This window comes from Oenanthe melanoleuca, chromosome 13, assembly GCF_029582105.1.
Source record: "Oenanthe melanoleuca isolate GR-GAL-2019-014 chromosome 13, OMel1.0, whole genome shotgun sequence".
NCBI lineage: Eukaryota > Metazoa > Chordata > Aves > Passeriformes > Muscicapidae > Oenanthe > Oenanthe melanoleuca.
In genome coordinates, this window is record NC_079347.1 from 15,464,567 (window position 1) to 15,480,772 (window position 16,206).

General features: G+C 42.7%; 1 protein-coding gene across 1 annotated transcript in view; it reads right to left on the reverse strand.

Annotated features, from left to right (window-relative positions):
• TENM2 (teneurin transmembrane protein 2) overlaps positions 1-16,206 on the reverse strand; it is a 602,965-nt gene that overhangs the window by 120,091 nt on the left and 466,668 nt on the right. The window contains exon 9 of the mRNA XM_056502736.1: positions 2,443-2,556. Coding sequence (XP_056358711.1) covers positions 2,443-2,556 — 114 coding nt within the window. The remainder of the gene's footprint in view (positions 1-2,442; positions 2,557-16,206) is intronic.

Genomic DNA, 16,206 nt, shown 5'->3' on the forward strand with positions numbered 1-16,206 from the left:
GGCAGATGAACACATTCCAACTCTGCACTCCTGCTGCCCTATATTTGCACAGAGATGGCAACAAAAAGCTGCAGGGAGGGAATTGGGAAAGGTGCTAAAGCCCTGCAGTTGTCTGCTAAATGACCATAATTGCCGACCTGAGCCCTTGAGGTTCCTGCCCAAAACCACAGGGTTTCTCACCTGTGCACAACCTGGAGGCAGTTCAGCAGCAATGCAAACATTCTGCCTTGCGCTTAGGGATGTGCTTCTCATGCACTTTGACCTACAGCCAGTCACAGATGAAAGCCCAACCAACGAACACTTGTCTAAAAATTTTCAGGTTTTTGGCACCATTAGGATGTAGGATTTTGTGACAAGGAGGAAGTCAAAACTAGACCCTCCATGGAAAACATGGAGAAGCTGAGGTGCAGCAGCAGCAGCAGCAACATTCACTGAAAACAGAAGCAAATCCATAAAATGATCAAGCTTATAAAAGTACAATTCAGTTTCCTTTCCCAGCCTATTTTAAATGATTGTTTTTCCAGTACAAGTATCCTGTGTCAGCATTTGCTTCTAACTTTGGCAATTACCGTTTAATATGAGCCACAGGTCCTGAGTACAAGACAGTGCTCAGCCTCTGAACAGAACTCTTCAGCTGACAAAAATCAGATGCTCAGACTTCTCCTGTTCCAGTCACGCCATCCACCATCCCAGCACACTAAAGCGTGGGAGGTGCTTTGTCTAATTGTAACATTCTGTTCTGTCTTCTCCCCATAATTTTTGTACTAACCAGAGAAGACCTTACTGTGATATTGCAAAGAAAACCCCTGAGCCTCAGCAGTAAAAGACATTCCATTTAAATGATTAAAATCCTTTTCGTGACAACTTCTCTGTGTTTTTAACACGTTTTTGTAATTTAAGAAAGTATTTCTGGTTCTAGGTTTTACTTTTTTTTTTTTTTTTTTTTTTTTTTTTTTTTTTTTTTTTTTTTCCCACTGCCATGTATTATCCTCCTCTGGAACAAAGTTTTTCTTTAAGAGAAAAAAACTATTCGTTGTCTAATTTCTCACATTAATATCACAGGACAGGCTGTTTACCGTGGGTCAAATTCTGCTGTCCTTGGTGTTTGCTATTAGAATTCATCTGAGAAAGAAAAACCAGGGATATGGTCCTGGGCAGCAATCCAATCCTTGACTTCTGTAAAGCACTACAGTGCAGTTGTACTAAATCAAGCCTTTCACAGAACCCCAGAACAGGTCAGGTTGGAAAGGATCACCGGGGTCATCTGGTCCAACCCCTCTGCTCCAGCAGGGTCATCCCAGAGCACAGCGCTGAACCTGAAAGTTCTGGAATATCCCCAGTGGGGGAGACTGGGACAAAATGATCCAGTGCTTGGTCACTGCACAGGAGTTCTGCCCCAAGTTCAGGTGGAGCTCCCTGGGCATCAGTTCCTGCCCGCTGCCTCCTGCTCTATTGGAACCACAGTGAAGGAGCCTGTTCCACGCTCTGAGCCCTCCCTGCAGATATTTACACAATTTGTGAGCGCCCCCTCAACCACCTCTCCAGGCTGAACAGCCCCAGCTCCCTCAGCCTCGTCTTTCTTCAACATCTCTAAGTTACACCAGGAAAAAGAACAGGGAGCCAGCAAACAGCACATTTCTGTGATCACATTGCCAGCATCTGCAGCAGCACATAAATCAGAAACCGCACGAACCAGCGCGAGCACCCGAGCACGCGGCCGACAGCCGGGGGAGGGAGAAGGTTTGGGGAGGTTTGGGGAGGTTTGGGGGGTTCAGTGGTGTTTTGGGGCAGTTTGGGGCAGTTTGGGGCATTTTATTGGCATTTTGGGATGGTTTGTGATGGCTCAGGTGGTGTTTTGGTGAGTTTTGGTTGTGGCATTTTGGGGCGGTTTGTGATGGTTTGATGGCATTTTGGGGCACTTTGTGTCGGTTCAGGCAGTGTTTTGGGGCAGTTTTGGGACAGTTTGTGCTGGTTCAGGAGGTGTTTCGGGGTGATTTTGGGGCAGTTTGTGCTGGTTCAGGTGGTGTTACAAGGCGGTCTGCGATGGATTGACGCGTTTTGGGGCAGTTTGTAGTGGTTCAGGCGGTGTTTTGGGGCAGTTAGTGTCGGTTTAGGAGGAGTTTCGGGGCGGTTCGTGGCCGCTCGTTCGCTCGGGCCGGGTCGGGTGGATCGGGCCTGGCCGGGCGGGGCGGGGCGGGGCGGGTCGGGTCGGGCCGGGGCGGGGCGGGGCGGGTGGATCGGGCCTGGCCGGGCGGGGCGGGCCGGGGCGGGGCGGGGCGGGTGGATCGGGCCTGGCCGGGCGGGCCGGGTCGGGGCGTGGCGGGGCGGGTCTGGTGGGTCGGGACGGGCGGGTCGGTTCGGTTCGGTTCGGTTCGGTTCGGGCCACATGGATCGGGCCTGGCCGGGCGGGCCGGGCCGGGTCGGGGCGCGGCGCGGACCCACCTCTGCCGGCAGGCGGCGCGGGCGGCCCGTCGTCGCCGGGCGGGCGCAGGCCGTTGTTGAAGGTCGGAGCCTCGGCCGGCTGCAGCTGCCAGTTGAGCCCCAGGAGATGCATGGCTGCGGACACACGGACACACACAGCGGTCAGCGCGGCTGCGGACACCCTCGGCTCGCGGCGATGGGGATGCGCTAAAAGAACCGGCTACAGCGGCCGCAGCATCCCCCCCACCCTCGCAAAAAGCCACATAAACAAAAGTGAGCTCTGGTTCACTCACACACCTGTGTGGCACTGAAATGCAAAAGGTAGAATGCTCACAACTCCGGGCAGAGCCGCTTTCCCGACTCACACGGTGCGGGGGAAACAAAGCATTGCTGCAAGTACCAGCTCCCAGTTTAAATTACGGGTGGTAATTTGTATGTTGATTATTAAATCTGCTCTAGCCCTATGTAAAGTAGTGACTTGGTAATGCAATTACTTTGTGTTTAGTACAACTCATTTAAATCAATACATTAGAATAAAAGGATCTCAGAATGGTTTGGGCTGAGAGCAACCTGAAAGATCATGCAGTTCCAATCCCCTGCCATGGGCAGGGACACTGTCCACTAGACCAGGCTGCCCCAAGCCCTGAGCAACCTCACCTGGAACACTTCCAGGGCTGGGGCAGCCCCAGTTCACCTGGGCAGCCTGTGCCAGGGCCTCACAACTCTCACAGCGATCAGTTTCTTCCCAACACCCAACCTACTCCTACTCTCTTTCATCTATCTTCATTCTGTAGATTGAGCTTCCCTGACCAACCCAGGGCTGTGCTAATCTTTTCACATCCCAGCTTTTTAAGCCCACGGCCCCAAGCCCTGCACAGCCTCAGGCAAGGAAGGTTTGCCAGCTACCAGCCATGAGCTCTCAGCCATCCATCTCTATGCCAGGGACAGGGCTGTGTGCCCATGGGCTCCCAGCCATCCCTGTGCCAGGGACAGGCTGTGTGCCTGTGGGCTGCCACCATCCCTGTGCCAGGGACAGGGCTGTGTGCCCATGGGCTTTGAACCATCCCTGTGCCAGGGACAGGGCTGTGTTCCCATGGGCTCCCAGCCATCCCTGTGCCAGGGACAGGGCTGTGTGCCCATGGGCTTTGAGCCATCCCTGTGCCAGGGACAGGCTGTGTGCCTGTGGGCTGCCACCATCCCTGTGCCAGGGACAGAGCTGTGTGCCCATGGGCTCCCAGCCATCCCTGTGCCAGGGACAGAGCTGTGTGCCCATGGGCTCCCAGCCATCCCTGGGCTCCCAGCCATCCCTGTGCCAGGGACAGAGCTGTGTGCCCATGGGCTCCCAGCCATCCCTGTGCCAGGGACAGAGCTGTGTGCCCATGGGCTCCCAGCCATCCCTGTGCCAGGGACAGGCTGTGTGCCCATGGGCTCCCAGCCATCCCTGTGCCAGGGACAGGGCTGTGTGCCCATGGGCTCCCAGCCATCCCTGTGCCAGGGACAGGCTGTGTGACCATGGGCTTTGAGCCATCCCTGTGCCAGGGACAGGCTGTGTGGCCACGTCAGAGGCTGTGCAGCTGCACCTGGAACACGAGCTGAGTAGTGGGAGCCAGGCCAAGCACGCCCTGCACAAGTGCCTGAGTTATAGGCACTGTGGCAGGGCTAATTGAATAAGTCCTGTGCATTATGCATGAGATTTGACAGGTCTGAATCATTCAGCCAGTGGATTTATGTGCATCTTCACCTTGTATAAACACAGCTACCTGCACACTCTCATCACATTATCCCCATGGCACTCTCAATACAGAGCAGTGGTGAGGGATAAAGCCCACCAAGCTGCTTCTTTCCCTTTCTTTGCATCTTTCTGCTTGCACAGCGTGTATGTAAACCTATACACCACAGAGAACAGCGTTTCCAGTTATGTCAAAAGGTGTTTGAGAGGATTCACTGTCAATTTGCGGGCAGGAAAGAGAAAATTATTATGGGCACCTTTCGAATAGTTCTCTTCTGCAGTGTCAGATCCACACGAGATTATCAAATATTTTGCATCCAATTCAAAGTGATTATAGTGGTCACAAGCAGCCCATCAGTGGCCACACACTAAATGTTCAAAGAGTAAATATTAGGGATAGAAGAAGCAAAACACTTCTCACAGAAACTGCCATTTACAGTGCTGGAGCTACCACTCAGATAATCTCAGAATGCAGGCAATCTATTTAGATGTGACTTATTCATACGTGCATTCATAAGCCACAAGAAAACAAAGAGCACCCCTCACTCCCAGAATCCACTTATCCCAGCCCCCAGAAATCTCTCAGCATGCAATCTATGCAGAGTTTAACCTCTGTATTTTTGACAAAAGCAGCAGGGGAGCTAGACATCTTTCCTAAGATCCTCTTCCCCTGGACATCCTATGGACTAAGCAGATGTCTAAGAATAGTAACTAAAATCAGGAGACATTTTCTGTGAAAAGGGCAGTTGCCAGATTTCATATTCATGCCGAATTTGCAAATTTTGTTTCTACTATGTCAAAATACCTCACAAAAACAAACAAAAAATGCCTTAAAGCCTCAGCTGTGTTAAATACCAGACATGAACCTGAACAGGATGTTTTGGAAAGAAACTACTCAAAATTTGTTTCTACAGAATGTTTAAGAATCCTTGGAAAATAGACAGGAAACTTATGTGGGATCAAATGATTTATTCAATTAAAACTTATCTGTCTTGCTAAAACAAACATTTTAAATGGCTTTTCAGTCTCACCTTAAGTAACCAATTTATTTACTTTTTTTTTTTTTAAGTACAGCAAATTAAATGAAAAATCATTCACAAAGCTCAAACCCCACCAAAGTGCAGCTTATCCAAAGTTCCCCATGGAGCAGAGAGAGCTGTGCTGGGCTGGGACAGCAGAGGAGCAGCTCAGGGTGTTGGTGCTGTCAGCAATTCCCACACCCTGCACACCACCAGATTCAGCTGGACCAGCCCCAGAAGCCAAGAGTGCATAAAGATTAAGTGAATTTCAAATCCCCACAATGCAAGTAAGTGACAGAGGAGAATTAGACTTGTGTGTCTCAGTGTGTCTATTCAAAGTTGCCATTTTCTTAAATTTTATTGCGAGTGTAACCATAAATGTAGGTCACTTGCAGAGATGAAAGCCTGCTGCTTCAAGTGTGAGCCAGTCCTTACAACAGAGAGATAAAGAAATCATAACTAATAGTCTGTCCAAGAAAATTATAGTTGCTACCTTATAATTACCAGGTAAATTCAGACAAGGAATTATAAAAGATCTTATTAACATGGTATTAAAAAAAACCTTGTGATCCATCTGCTTCCAAGCACACCATGGTTTCATTAATAACTGTGTTTTAATCATGGATGCACGTTAGGTAGGAGCAATTAGAGCTCCTTCCTAACGGGCTAGGGATTTGCATGTCTGCTCCTTCCCTCCTGGAGACTGAGAATCTGCTCACACATCCATGAGGTGATCTACACACTTCCACTAAGACAGCTGCAGTCACAAACACGAGGAATGCTCCCCTTCCACCAAGAATGAGTGGAGAAAAGTGTGTCACAGGGGCCTGAGGGAAAGTCTGTGCCTGCACTGAGCAGAGCTGAGTGGCAGCTGAGCAGGGGGAACAGGGAGATACCTTCTGTGAGATGGCAAATTTATATGATTAACCTTCCTTTCTGTTAATCAAAAAAAAATGCCTCCAGCAAAGGAATAAGTAGAAGCCCATTTAATTAGAAATGTTGGGATCTATGCAGAAGTTGAGTGCATGTGTCTCAGAGGAGAAATTTGGGCTAGTCAATTTGTGCCTGTTTGCTGTTTTTTTCTGCCTTTCTTTTCTAGTTTGAAACTGGCTTTGTTTTTTTTCCCAACAACATTCTGTTGTATCCACAAACTGTATTTTGCAGAGCACTTATAGGTATTATTTTTGTGTGTTTGCTTTCCCCACCCTCAACATTTAAACATATTTTCAAAGTTCTCTCTTGATGTTCAAAGACTGAGCTTGTCAGAATTTATAGGGTTCATTTAACACTAACATCTAATAATTCAGAATAGTTCTCTAAACCATGAGAATCCAGAAACAATAAATTTTGAAGTAAAACCTTTGAGGTTTAGGTCGAAAATAATAACCAACTTCTCACTCCTACTCTAGCACCATTCACACACAGAGAACAAAAGCACCTGGAAGCTAAACTTGCATGCCCAGCAAGAACAAAAGCAGAAACCTGGTTCATCACTCCAGGTGGCAGAGCTGCCAAGGATCAATCTAAGACTTACATAAGATAGAGGTTGCTAGAGTGAATCACATATTATTTTAAGAAGTCCCAAAAGGTACACAAATCCACAGGAAAAACTGATAACACTTACATGCAAATTATCTTGAAATTCTCTAAACTCAGTAATGTCCCCACATTCCTCTTTCATTGGTCTTCTCTCATTGTGGCCATGAACCCACTGCCCACTCCAGGCAGAGTTTTGTCTAAAGGACAATGGTTTCCAAGCTCAGGAAGCTCTCTGTCTTGTCTTTGTGCTCTTGTCACTCTTGACCTTGCACATTTAAAAGAGACCTCTGGTGTCCTTGGGAGCTGGAGATCTCCCTGCAGTACAGCTCAGTGTCTGCCTATAGGCAGAGCAGAATGAGGATTTTCACTTATCCCTTGATGATATTCTTTCTTAAAGGGAGAAATATGCAGACTAATGATCCATCATTTCCCCCATTCCTACTGCATCTTCCCAGTTAGGGTCTGTAAAATACACACTGATTGTTTGTTGGAAAATTCACTATTCCCTAAGCAACTCAAAAAAAGATGGGAAGATTATACAATTGAAACAGAACTAAGAATGTTTCCATAGTCTAATTTCCAACTAGTCATGCTTATTAACCCCTGAATTAACATCATCCACAATGAATCCATCAAACATGACTTTATCAGGATATATCCAGTGTTTGGAGCAAGACAACCTCTTTTCATATGAACAAGGGATCACTATATCACTATATTCCATTATATCACGAACAGCATGAACAAACATACATTAAAAGCACATTTGCTGTTCCAAGGCCATTGTACTATAGGAGCAGAAATGTTCAGTTTCCTTCCCATCCACTCATGAGGTGAACAATGATGCAATTCTTGGTATTTATTATGTAGTTTTCAGCAACATTAAATTAATTTCCCAGCCAGGTCTAATGAATCACAGACATGATGAAACAAAAGGTACTAATAAATCTTAGCATAATGTTAATTTCATAGCATCTGTATTCAAAGACCTATATGCACATCTATTTTTTATTTCATGTGGTCTGACAATAGTCTTAATGCATCACAATGTTTGCATGAAGCAAAAGATATTTAGTGTTTTGCACTTCTGGGTGCATATAGATGGGTACCTAAACAATCTGAAAAGAACAAATGTATTCCCCAAAAAATTTAAAAGTAATTAAACATTATTGCAGGTTTACTTGTATTAAATCTTACTAAGCTGAGACTCATGGTCCTTTATTAGTTACTACTTCTTGTTCATGTAGCAAAATTTTAGGAATACCATAAATTGATCTTACTGATCTCAATTATTATTCATAAAATAACAGTTACTTAAAAGATTAGAAACATAGTAATTTAAAGTTTTATTATTCCTCTGGAGAAAGAGGTTCAAGTTCAACCCAAGTCACAAGTGAAACAAGTGCATTAGGCCTATTCCCCAGTGATTACTTGCCCCCATTACAGAATGAATGCACAATCCATCACAGCTGACAAGCTCTCCTCAAGAGATGCCCGAGACAGGAATAGCAGGGGGCTGAAAGTCAGAAAGAGCAATGGGGGAGCTGCATGGGAAAAACTTGCAGAGGGCTGCAAACATTACCCTGGATTCTCCCCAGTGTTGTCAGGGCTCTGCTGAGGAGCGTGGGTTCTCAGTCACTGTAACAGGGGAAGGGAGAAGCTTTTCCCAGCTCCCCTCATATCTGAAGAGGTTGACAGTTCACACACAAACGATCAGAATTTACTGAACTAAATCTCAGTTGAGATCCTTACCTTGCTGATGTGCTCACAATTAACAGGCACTGAACAGAGGCTCTGTCAGATGGGCAGTGCTGCCCGTGCTCCTGTTTGTACAGGATACGTCACCATTGGGGGCAATCTGGAAAAGTCCTCTCCCACAAAAACTGGACTTGGCAACACATATGCCAGACAAGGGTATCAATAAATCACAGATGATTTACAGAGGCTGGCACCACCCTCTGCTTGATAATTCTGTTGGCCAGCCTTCAGCTACATTTGCAGCAGGAGCAGTACAGGATGAAGCTGGGATGGGACAGGAGTCCTTGACAAGGGCTGAGGAAGGTGTATCAAAGAAATCTCACAATTATATTCATGCTCTTTCATATTGTACTATTGGCAGAAATGGACAGTGTGTCTAGGAGCTCAAACCTGCAATCCACCCATTAAACATAAATTGAAGTGCTTGAAATATCATTATCAAAGAATATGAGTCTTGCTATTTAAAAGGAGAAGTCTTAAAATAAACAATGTGAGCAAGTAGCACCTTTCCTTGCTAGAGACACAATCATGTCTCTCCTAAAATTCAGAAGTGTCAGAACTTTCTATTCTTCCTTGAATACCTCATGTGACTGTGACAAGGATGCCAGAGTTCTCCTGAGGGTATCCAAGAGATGTCACAAAAATTGATCCTGTTCCCATGCCTTTTTCTAAAACCAAAAACAAAAGCCACATTGGTGGCTTGCTGGGTGGACATGTGCCACTTTTGATATATTATAGACAGGAAAGTCTAAAGTACTATTTAAAAAAGTCCAAACCAATCATATCTGTGATAGAATTCCAAATGGAAAACAGGCCATGCAGGGAAGGGGGCACAGTCTGCTGCTGATAATGCATTATTCAAGAAGGGACCTGACTGAGAACTGCACAAGGACATAAAATAACTGAGGAACTGGGCCAGAAATTGGCAGATGAAGTTCAAACCCGTAAAATAAAGTATGCTGGAGAGGAGTAATTTTAACTACATGTAAAATAATGACTTCTCAGCTGAATTACATCAAACAGAAGGAAAATTTTGGGCTAGATGTTAATCTCAAGTAAGTCAAACATTAAATCAGTAAATAAAGCAAGGAATATTGTTATGCTACCACCCCTCCTCTCAGAAAAGACCTAGAATGACCAGAGGTTGGAGAACAACTAGGACAAAGTAAATACATGATTTGTCCTTCTCACAAGATAACAATTTCTGGATGCTGGAGATAAATGAAGGGATAACTTGATTTGTATCTAACCCAGCCCAGCTGCTGCTACACATACACCACACCCCTGAGTGTACCCAGTGTTTCTTCAAGTGTTTGACACCAGTTGATGCAGCATGGCCCTACCCACCCACCAAGCCTGGCAATCCAGGGAATCTTTAGTACCACTCATCACAGGCAAACCCTGGGATTTTTATGCCATAAAGCATTTCCTAGAAGCAGCATGATTTTAGGCAGAGAATGCAGTACATAAATGGCAACTGCTGACATGCCACAACTTTTGTGCAGGTGTCTCAACCCAGTGTAGCTATTCATCAGTACAATGGTAAATATTCTAATTAATAGCACAGCAGAGTCAGTTATAATTATGAGAGATGAATTTTCAAAATATTTTGTTGGAGATCTCAGGCACACAGCAGACAAGGATTTAACTTTTACAGAGTTGATAGCAGAGACCAAAGATCAGCTAAAAAAAAAACATTATTCTCTGGACTACCAGTACCTAGGGTATTTATAAACCTGTGCTTTAATATTAATGACTTAGAATCTTACAGACCTCATATAGAACATTTGGATGCATTCTCAATTATATTGCCTCTTCTACTTGTAGCCATTCAATTGTTTGTAGGCAAGGTTAAAGCAGCATTTCAAAAATAGATCATTTGATGTAAATGTAATACTTGTAAATGTGGAATATATGCAAGAAGTCCTGCTTATTGACTGTGAAACTCAACAACAAATAGATGGCTTACTTTCAAGGTCATTCATTCTCAGCAATTCATCTAAATCATTAGTATGCTATGTGCTATACACGACATTTTCATAATAGATTGAAATTAAAAGTTCATTTGGGAACGCCATATAAAGTATTGTATCCATTATACAAATAAAGCAAAATCCACAACTTTAAGAATTTACAGATACCACTATTTTCAATAAAACAATAGGCTTGCCTGCATTACACCTAGAGAGCACAATAAAGAACCATTTTGCTGTCTTATTTACCCTGCCTATAACACTGAACAAGACCTCTCACTTCCCAGAGTCACTTTTTGCAGTTTACAATGCTGAAAATGGAAAATTCCATTAACTATAATGGCACTGCTGTGTATTTTTATATCTTGTTGCATGTTTTTTTCCCCACTTCTCTATCAATTGAATTAAGCTCATATTGTTACCCACATACAAGCTTCTATGTTACCCAGCCACACGTTTATGGTCTTGTTAATTGTGCCTGACATCTGCAATAGTTTTATGCTTAAAATGACAACAACAGCAACATTTTGTAACTTTTGAAACAGAAGTGAGGACTGTTTGTAAAAAATCAGTGTAAGGAATGTCAGGCTGCCATTCCTGCTGGGCTCCTCACGGCTGCAGAGAGAATCAGCTCTGGGCTTCTCTCACCCAGAGCGTTCCTATCAACACAGAAATGGGAAATGGGAATTCCAGCACCTAAATTTCTGGGACATGAACCAAAGGAAAGGAGGCAGAGCCTCAGCTTTGGACAGTTCTGGCTGTGGAAGAGGGATGAACTCAGTGTCAGCCCTGCTCCTTCTGTTCACCAGGGAAACGCAGGAACCATTGGAAAACACAATGGAAAGGAGAGCTGACTTCACACTGTCTTAAATATAAAAAAGAAATCCTTGGGCATAATTTCACCCTCAGCATGTAAACTCTTTTAGACAATAAACTGTTTAGAACAAGATGTTTGCTTTAAAGCATCCAGCCTAAGAAATGTTTTATAGAAATACCATAAACGATCTATGAGTGAGTGTATTGTTGTCATCAGCAGAAAAAATTCTGCTAGGAATTAATTGCTTTCTTTTGAATAAATGTTATTAAAGATTGAAAAGGAGATGGAAGAAGGGCTATAAGATGCTTCATTGTCACTGTGTTCACACAGAATAAATAGGGGGACCCAAAAAAAGTTTGCTTGTTTTTTTTTTCAAATTGATCAGCCCCCCTCCAAGCTGAGTGATTTATTTCCCTGTGCACGTCAATAAACTGAATGGAATGGATTTTCAAAGCACAGCATGAAAGATATACCCACAAATCCCATTAGGAATAATGTGATTTGTGTGCTTATCTGCCATGCAATGCTTTGAAAGTTCATTCCTCTATTTCCATCTGCAGCTTTTCTACTTCCAAAAATAGTTGAAAAGCTTGCACACACTTGCAGCTCCTTTGGGGGTAGGGAGCAGTGGCCGATGTGAAGAACAGGTGCCCAATTCCCAGGATAAAGCCAGGCAAGCAGAGTTCCAGCCCAGGGACACGAGCTGTCCCTTGGGTGGGTGTTTGCTCCCCAGTGCCCACCGTGATGCCAGAGAGAACATCCCTGGCTCAGCCTCCACTTTGCTCCTCTCAGTCCTCTTTACTGAAATGTTTTGATTTTGTGCCACTTTGAGCAATCTTTTTGTCAGGGGAAGGGTAACAGCACTGCGTGCTGCCTTCAGAATCTGGAATCTCATGACAAAGACCTTAAAAGAGAAGCAGAATACAGTGCACTGCTCATTTATTCTCATGACAGGCCTTAGATTGTAGAGAGCATAGAGAACTGGCACACAATTAATCAGTTCCTGAGACTGTGTAATGTGAACTCACTTCTTATGGCAATTTCAAGAATCAAGGCTGCAATCTTTTTGGTCTTTCATCTGAACTAGATGACTGTAACTAATAAGAAAAGTGTATGTATTTTTATTTACCCAATACAGCATCTTTCAGCCTGGAGGATCCCAGATCACATTATACAATATCCACTTTACCAGCCTTGCCAAAATACTGCCACTTTTGAAACAGGCTTAGGAGAGCAGAAAGGGATGCTCTTAACTCAATTTTGCTCTATTTTTGAGCAATTGTGAGCATTCAATGTTAATACAAAGCAAATTGAATCCAATTTTAATTTCACACCTAAAAGACACCATTATCATGAACAAAGTACCCTGCTTGTCTTTATTCTGTTTCCAAGAGGAGGAAGAACCTAGATGAGACTTGAAACTAGTGTTTCAAGAAATATACACACAAATATACTCTTGAAAATCACTGAGGCCTGAACTTACAAGAATTAAAATAACTGCTTTATTTTAATATTGATCATAAACCTAAGGGATATCAAGTAAAACATTTATTCAACTATGTTCATCTTCTGAAACTGCAACTGCCCTAATTTCTACAAACGTGTTGAACAAGATTTTCATAATCTCCCTGTTCCAAAGCATTCAGACCTTGACTCAACCTCTGTTAGTCACATGGCTAAGAAAATAGTTTTTACCTTTATTATTCCTTTGCATACACTGAATGAAGGGAAACTGCATGAGTATGAATGGCCAAATTTCTGTCCAACATACAAAAAAAGTGTAATTTCTAATCATAAAGTATATTCTTCCCTTAATAGAAATGATACAGAATAACTTAATTTAATCACCTGATAAAATCATAATTTAAAACACTGTGTGAATGATAAAGTCTAAGGTTTTACTCTCTACACAAAGTAATTATTGGAGTTAAAAGTTCATTACAAAGAGGAATTAAATCCAAAGATGAAAAGCAAATATTATTTCTTCTCCCAAAGCCTCTAATTCATTTTCAATACTATAAACTGTTTATATTTCTTTCACAATGTGCTTCAAAAGATGTATATATAAATCTAGCCTAAATCATATCTTGATACTGACATGAAGGTACAGATTATATTTTAGCATCTATGCAGATTGAGGCTTTCCATAAGCCTTGAAAGGTTGATATTATTCATGTATTGTGATTTAGATGTCCTACTGAGCCAGAATAGAGACCTATGAAAATAAAATGTACAGCTTTGATAAGTATCTTACATAGTCAATCAGTTACAGCCTTGTAACTCATATTCCTTTGTGTGGGTTGATTTTTTACTTTTGAAAGAAATAAGCAATTATCAAATTGGACTATAGTTGTATTTTTGAGAATTTCTTTTTCTATTGTCCTTACATGATTCCTGTTAATAATTTCCCATAATGGGTTTCCTATAACTATTTCCAGTCTTACCTGTCTTATTCTGAAGTTTGCTCATGTTGCCTTCAAAGGAAAAACAAGTTTTATAGCAAAATTTTACAGCTTTCAGAGACTAAAAGTTGGCCCTCCTGCATCTGTGCCTTCTCTAGAACTGTAGAGCTGGTAAGGGAATATGAGCTGCAAGTGAGGACAGGATTTGTATGATCACACCAATATGGAGGCACACGAGAAATCAGTGAAGGGTTGCATGGTGCCAGGATTTTAATTTCAGATCCCTGCCTTTTTTTGAAGTGCCAGAGTTGCAAGTTTTCAGACTGCAGCATTAGATATTTCACAAGGAACTTCTTTGTGTGTGTGTGTCCATATTTCATCACCCAATACAGGAATAAGAGCTTGCCTGTCCCAAGAGACATCATGACACCAGAGTCTACTCCAAGCACTGTGCACCATGAATAATGGAAAATATTTTTATTTAATTTGGACACCTACATCCTGATTAATCTAAGGAACATCATAATATGCACTTAAATATTAATATTTGGATTAATTTTCTTTATCTCTTATGTCTCGAATTGCCTTTTAGAAAATGTGGTTTTAAGACTAGCTCAATTTGATCTTTTTGGAATACCAAAACTAATCACTGCAGAGATTGCAGAAATCACTGTTACAGATGGAGCTGCTGTCCACAACAGAAAAATGATGCCAGTTTAACGTACAGAGCATCTGATACCTGATCACTTTAATGAAGCTTTCTGTCTTGCATAGGAAATGCTGCAGGAGCCTCTGCACTGTCTGAGGTCAGCAATGCAGAATGCTCCTCATCAGCCCATTTAGAGCTGGGTAAAATCAAGGCCTGTTGTAACCAAGGTCAAAATTGCCACAGACTTCAGGGGAGAGAGCTTCACTTCAGAATTCCTCTATTTAAAGTATTTGAGGCTGCAAGTATCATAACAGTGCCTGAAAAAACTGTGTTTTTTACAGGCAAAGCAATACAGCCCATGAAAAACTCAATGGTTTAAACTGCAGGATGAATTGGACATGAGCTGCAATGCATTAGCATATGCATCACTGTATACAACTAATTAAAGTATCATACAATAAAATACAAGCTAGATTACACACCCTCAGAAACCTTTGCCTTCAATTACATGCACTTTGTAAGGCATAAGTGAGTTATGTTAAATGATTAATACAATCATAATATATGTAACAACTTTACTTAGTGATAATAATATAACCAGGAATTATCCTTCAAAGAGAAGATAACACACTACAAGGAGCAAAAAGTAATACATATATGTTAGCTAGAACTACACACTGGTACTTCATTGCTATCACTGGAGTTCTGCTTCTTCATGTCTGTTATACCCAGATGCCTGGCAACCAAACCAGGATTATACATCTTTTTCTCTTTGATGGATGAATCAGCAAATACTATATTTTAAAGAAACCCCAAAACCTAAACTATATTGAAAATCTATCTAGCATTTCAGCTTCACTCTTCAGTATGAAATTTATTTTCTGTTTTTTTTTTTTTCCCTGTCAAGAATTTGCTCCAGCTTGAAAGCAGGTATCAAAGCAGCACCTCAGCATCTTAAAAGAAAAATGACTAGGAACTCCTCAGTGTCACTGTATCTGACAAGTTTCTGCAATATATTTACCTTCCTCTTTCACAACACTACAAACATGAAGAACACAAAAAGTACCACAGCTGAGATTTTTTTCCTCATCTATCCTGATTTGAAAAAGATGCATTTGATTTTATGGTCTGATACAGAAAATCTGCTTCTGCCTTCTAGAAGTGGCTGTCTGTACTAATTAGTGAAGAATGAAATACACACAACCTGTATTTTGCTAGGATATAAACCAAAATGAAAATACTACCAAACCTGTTCATACATCTTTAAAAATCTCACCTTATAGGACAGGTTTATAAAAACAACTCAAAACCAACCCTGAGGTAACATCTAAACCAATTTTCCCATTTAAATGTATTTTAAAATATTTAATGACTGCACTCTTTCAAAAATAACAATGGCATTATATGACTGGCATATAAATGTAATTCAGGTTTGCTATCAGTTCATAAAATTACTTCAGAAATCTGTTCACATTCCATGGCTTTGCAGGGTTTACATGAACTGCACCTCTCACTTTGTTCTCGAGAGCTGTTTCAACATTTGCATTCAGGTCCTCACAGGTAAGTTTGAGCTGGGCTGCAGGATTACCCAATTCCCATGCCCATCCAATGGGGGAACATTACACAAAAGCAGCTGGGCCTTTGGGACACTGCATTGTTCACAGAGCTGCAGAAATCCCATGGAAAAGTAGGAAGAGCTGTTCCCCACTGTGCTGGCAGGCAGCAGCACTGCCCAGTGCACAGGAATGGCTCTGCAAGGATCAGACTGTGCTGGCTGGCAGGCAGCACTGCCCAGTGCACAGGAATGGCTCTGCAAGGATCAGAGTGTTCTGGCTGGCAGCAGCACTGCCCAGTGCACAGGAATGGCTCTGCAAGGATCAGACTGTGCTGGCTGGCAGG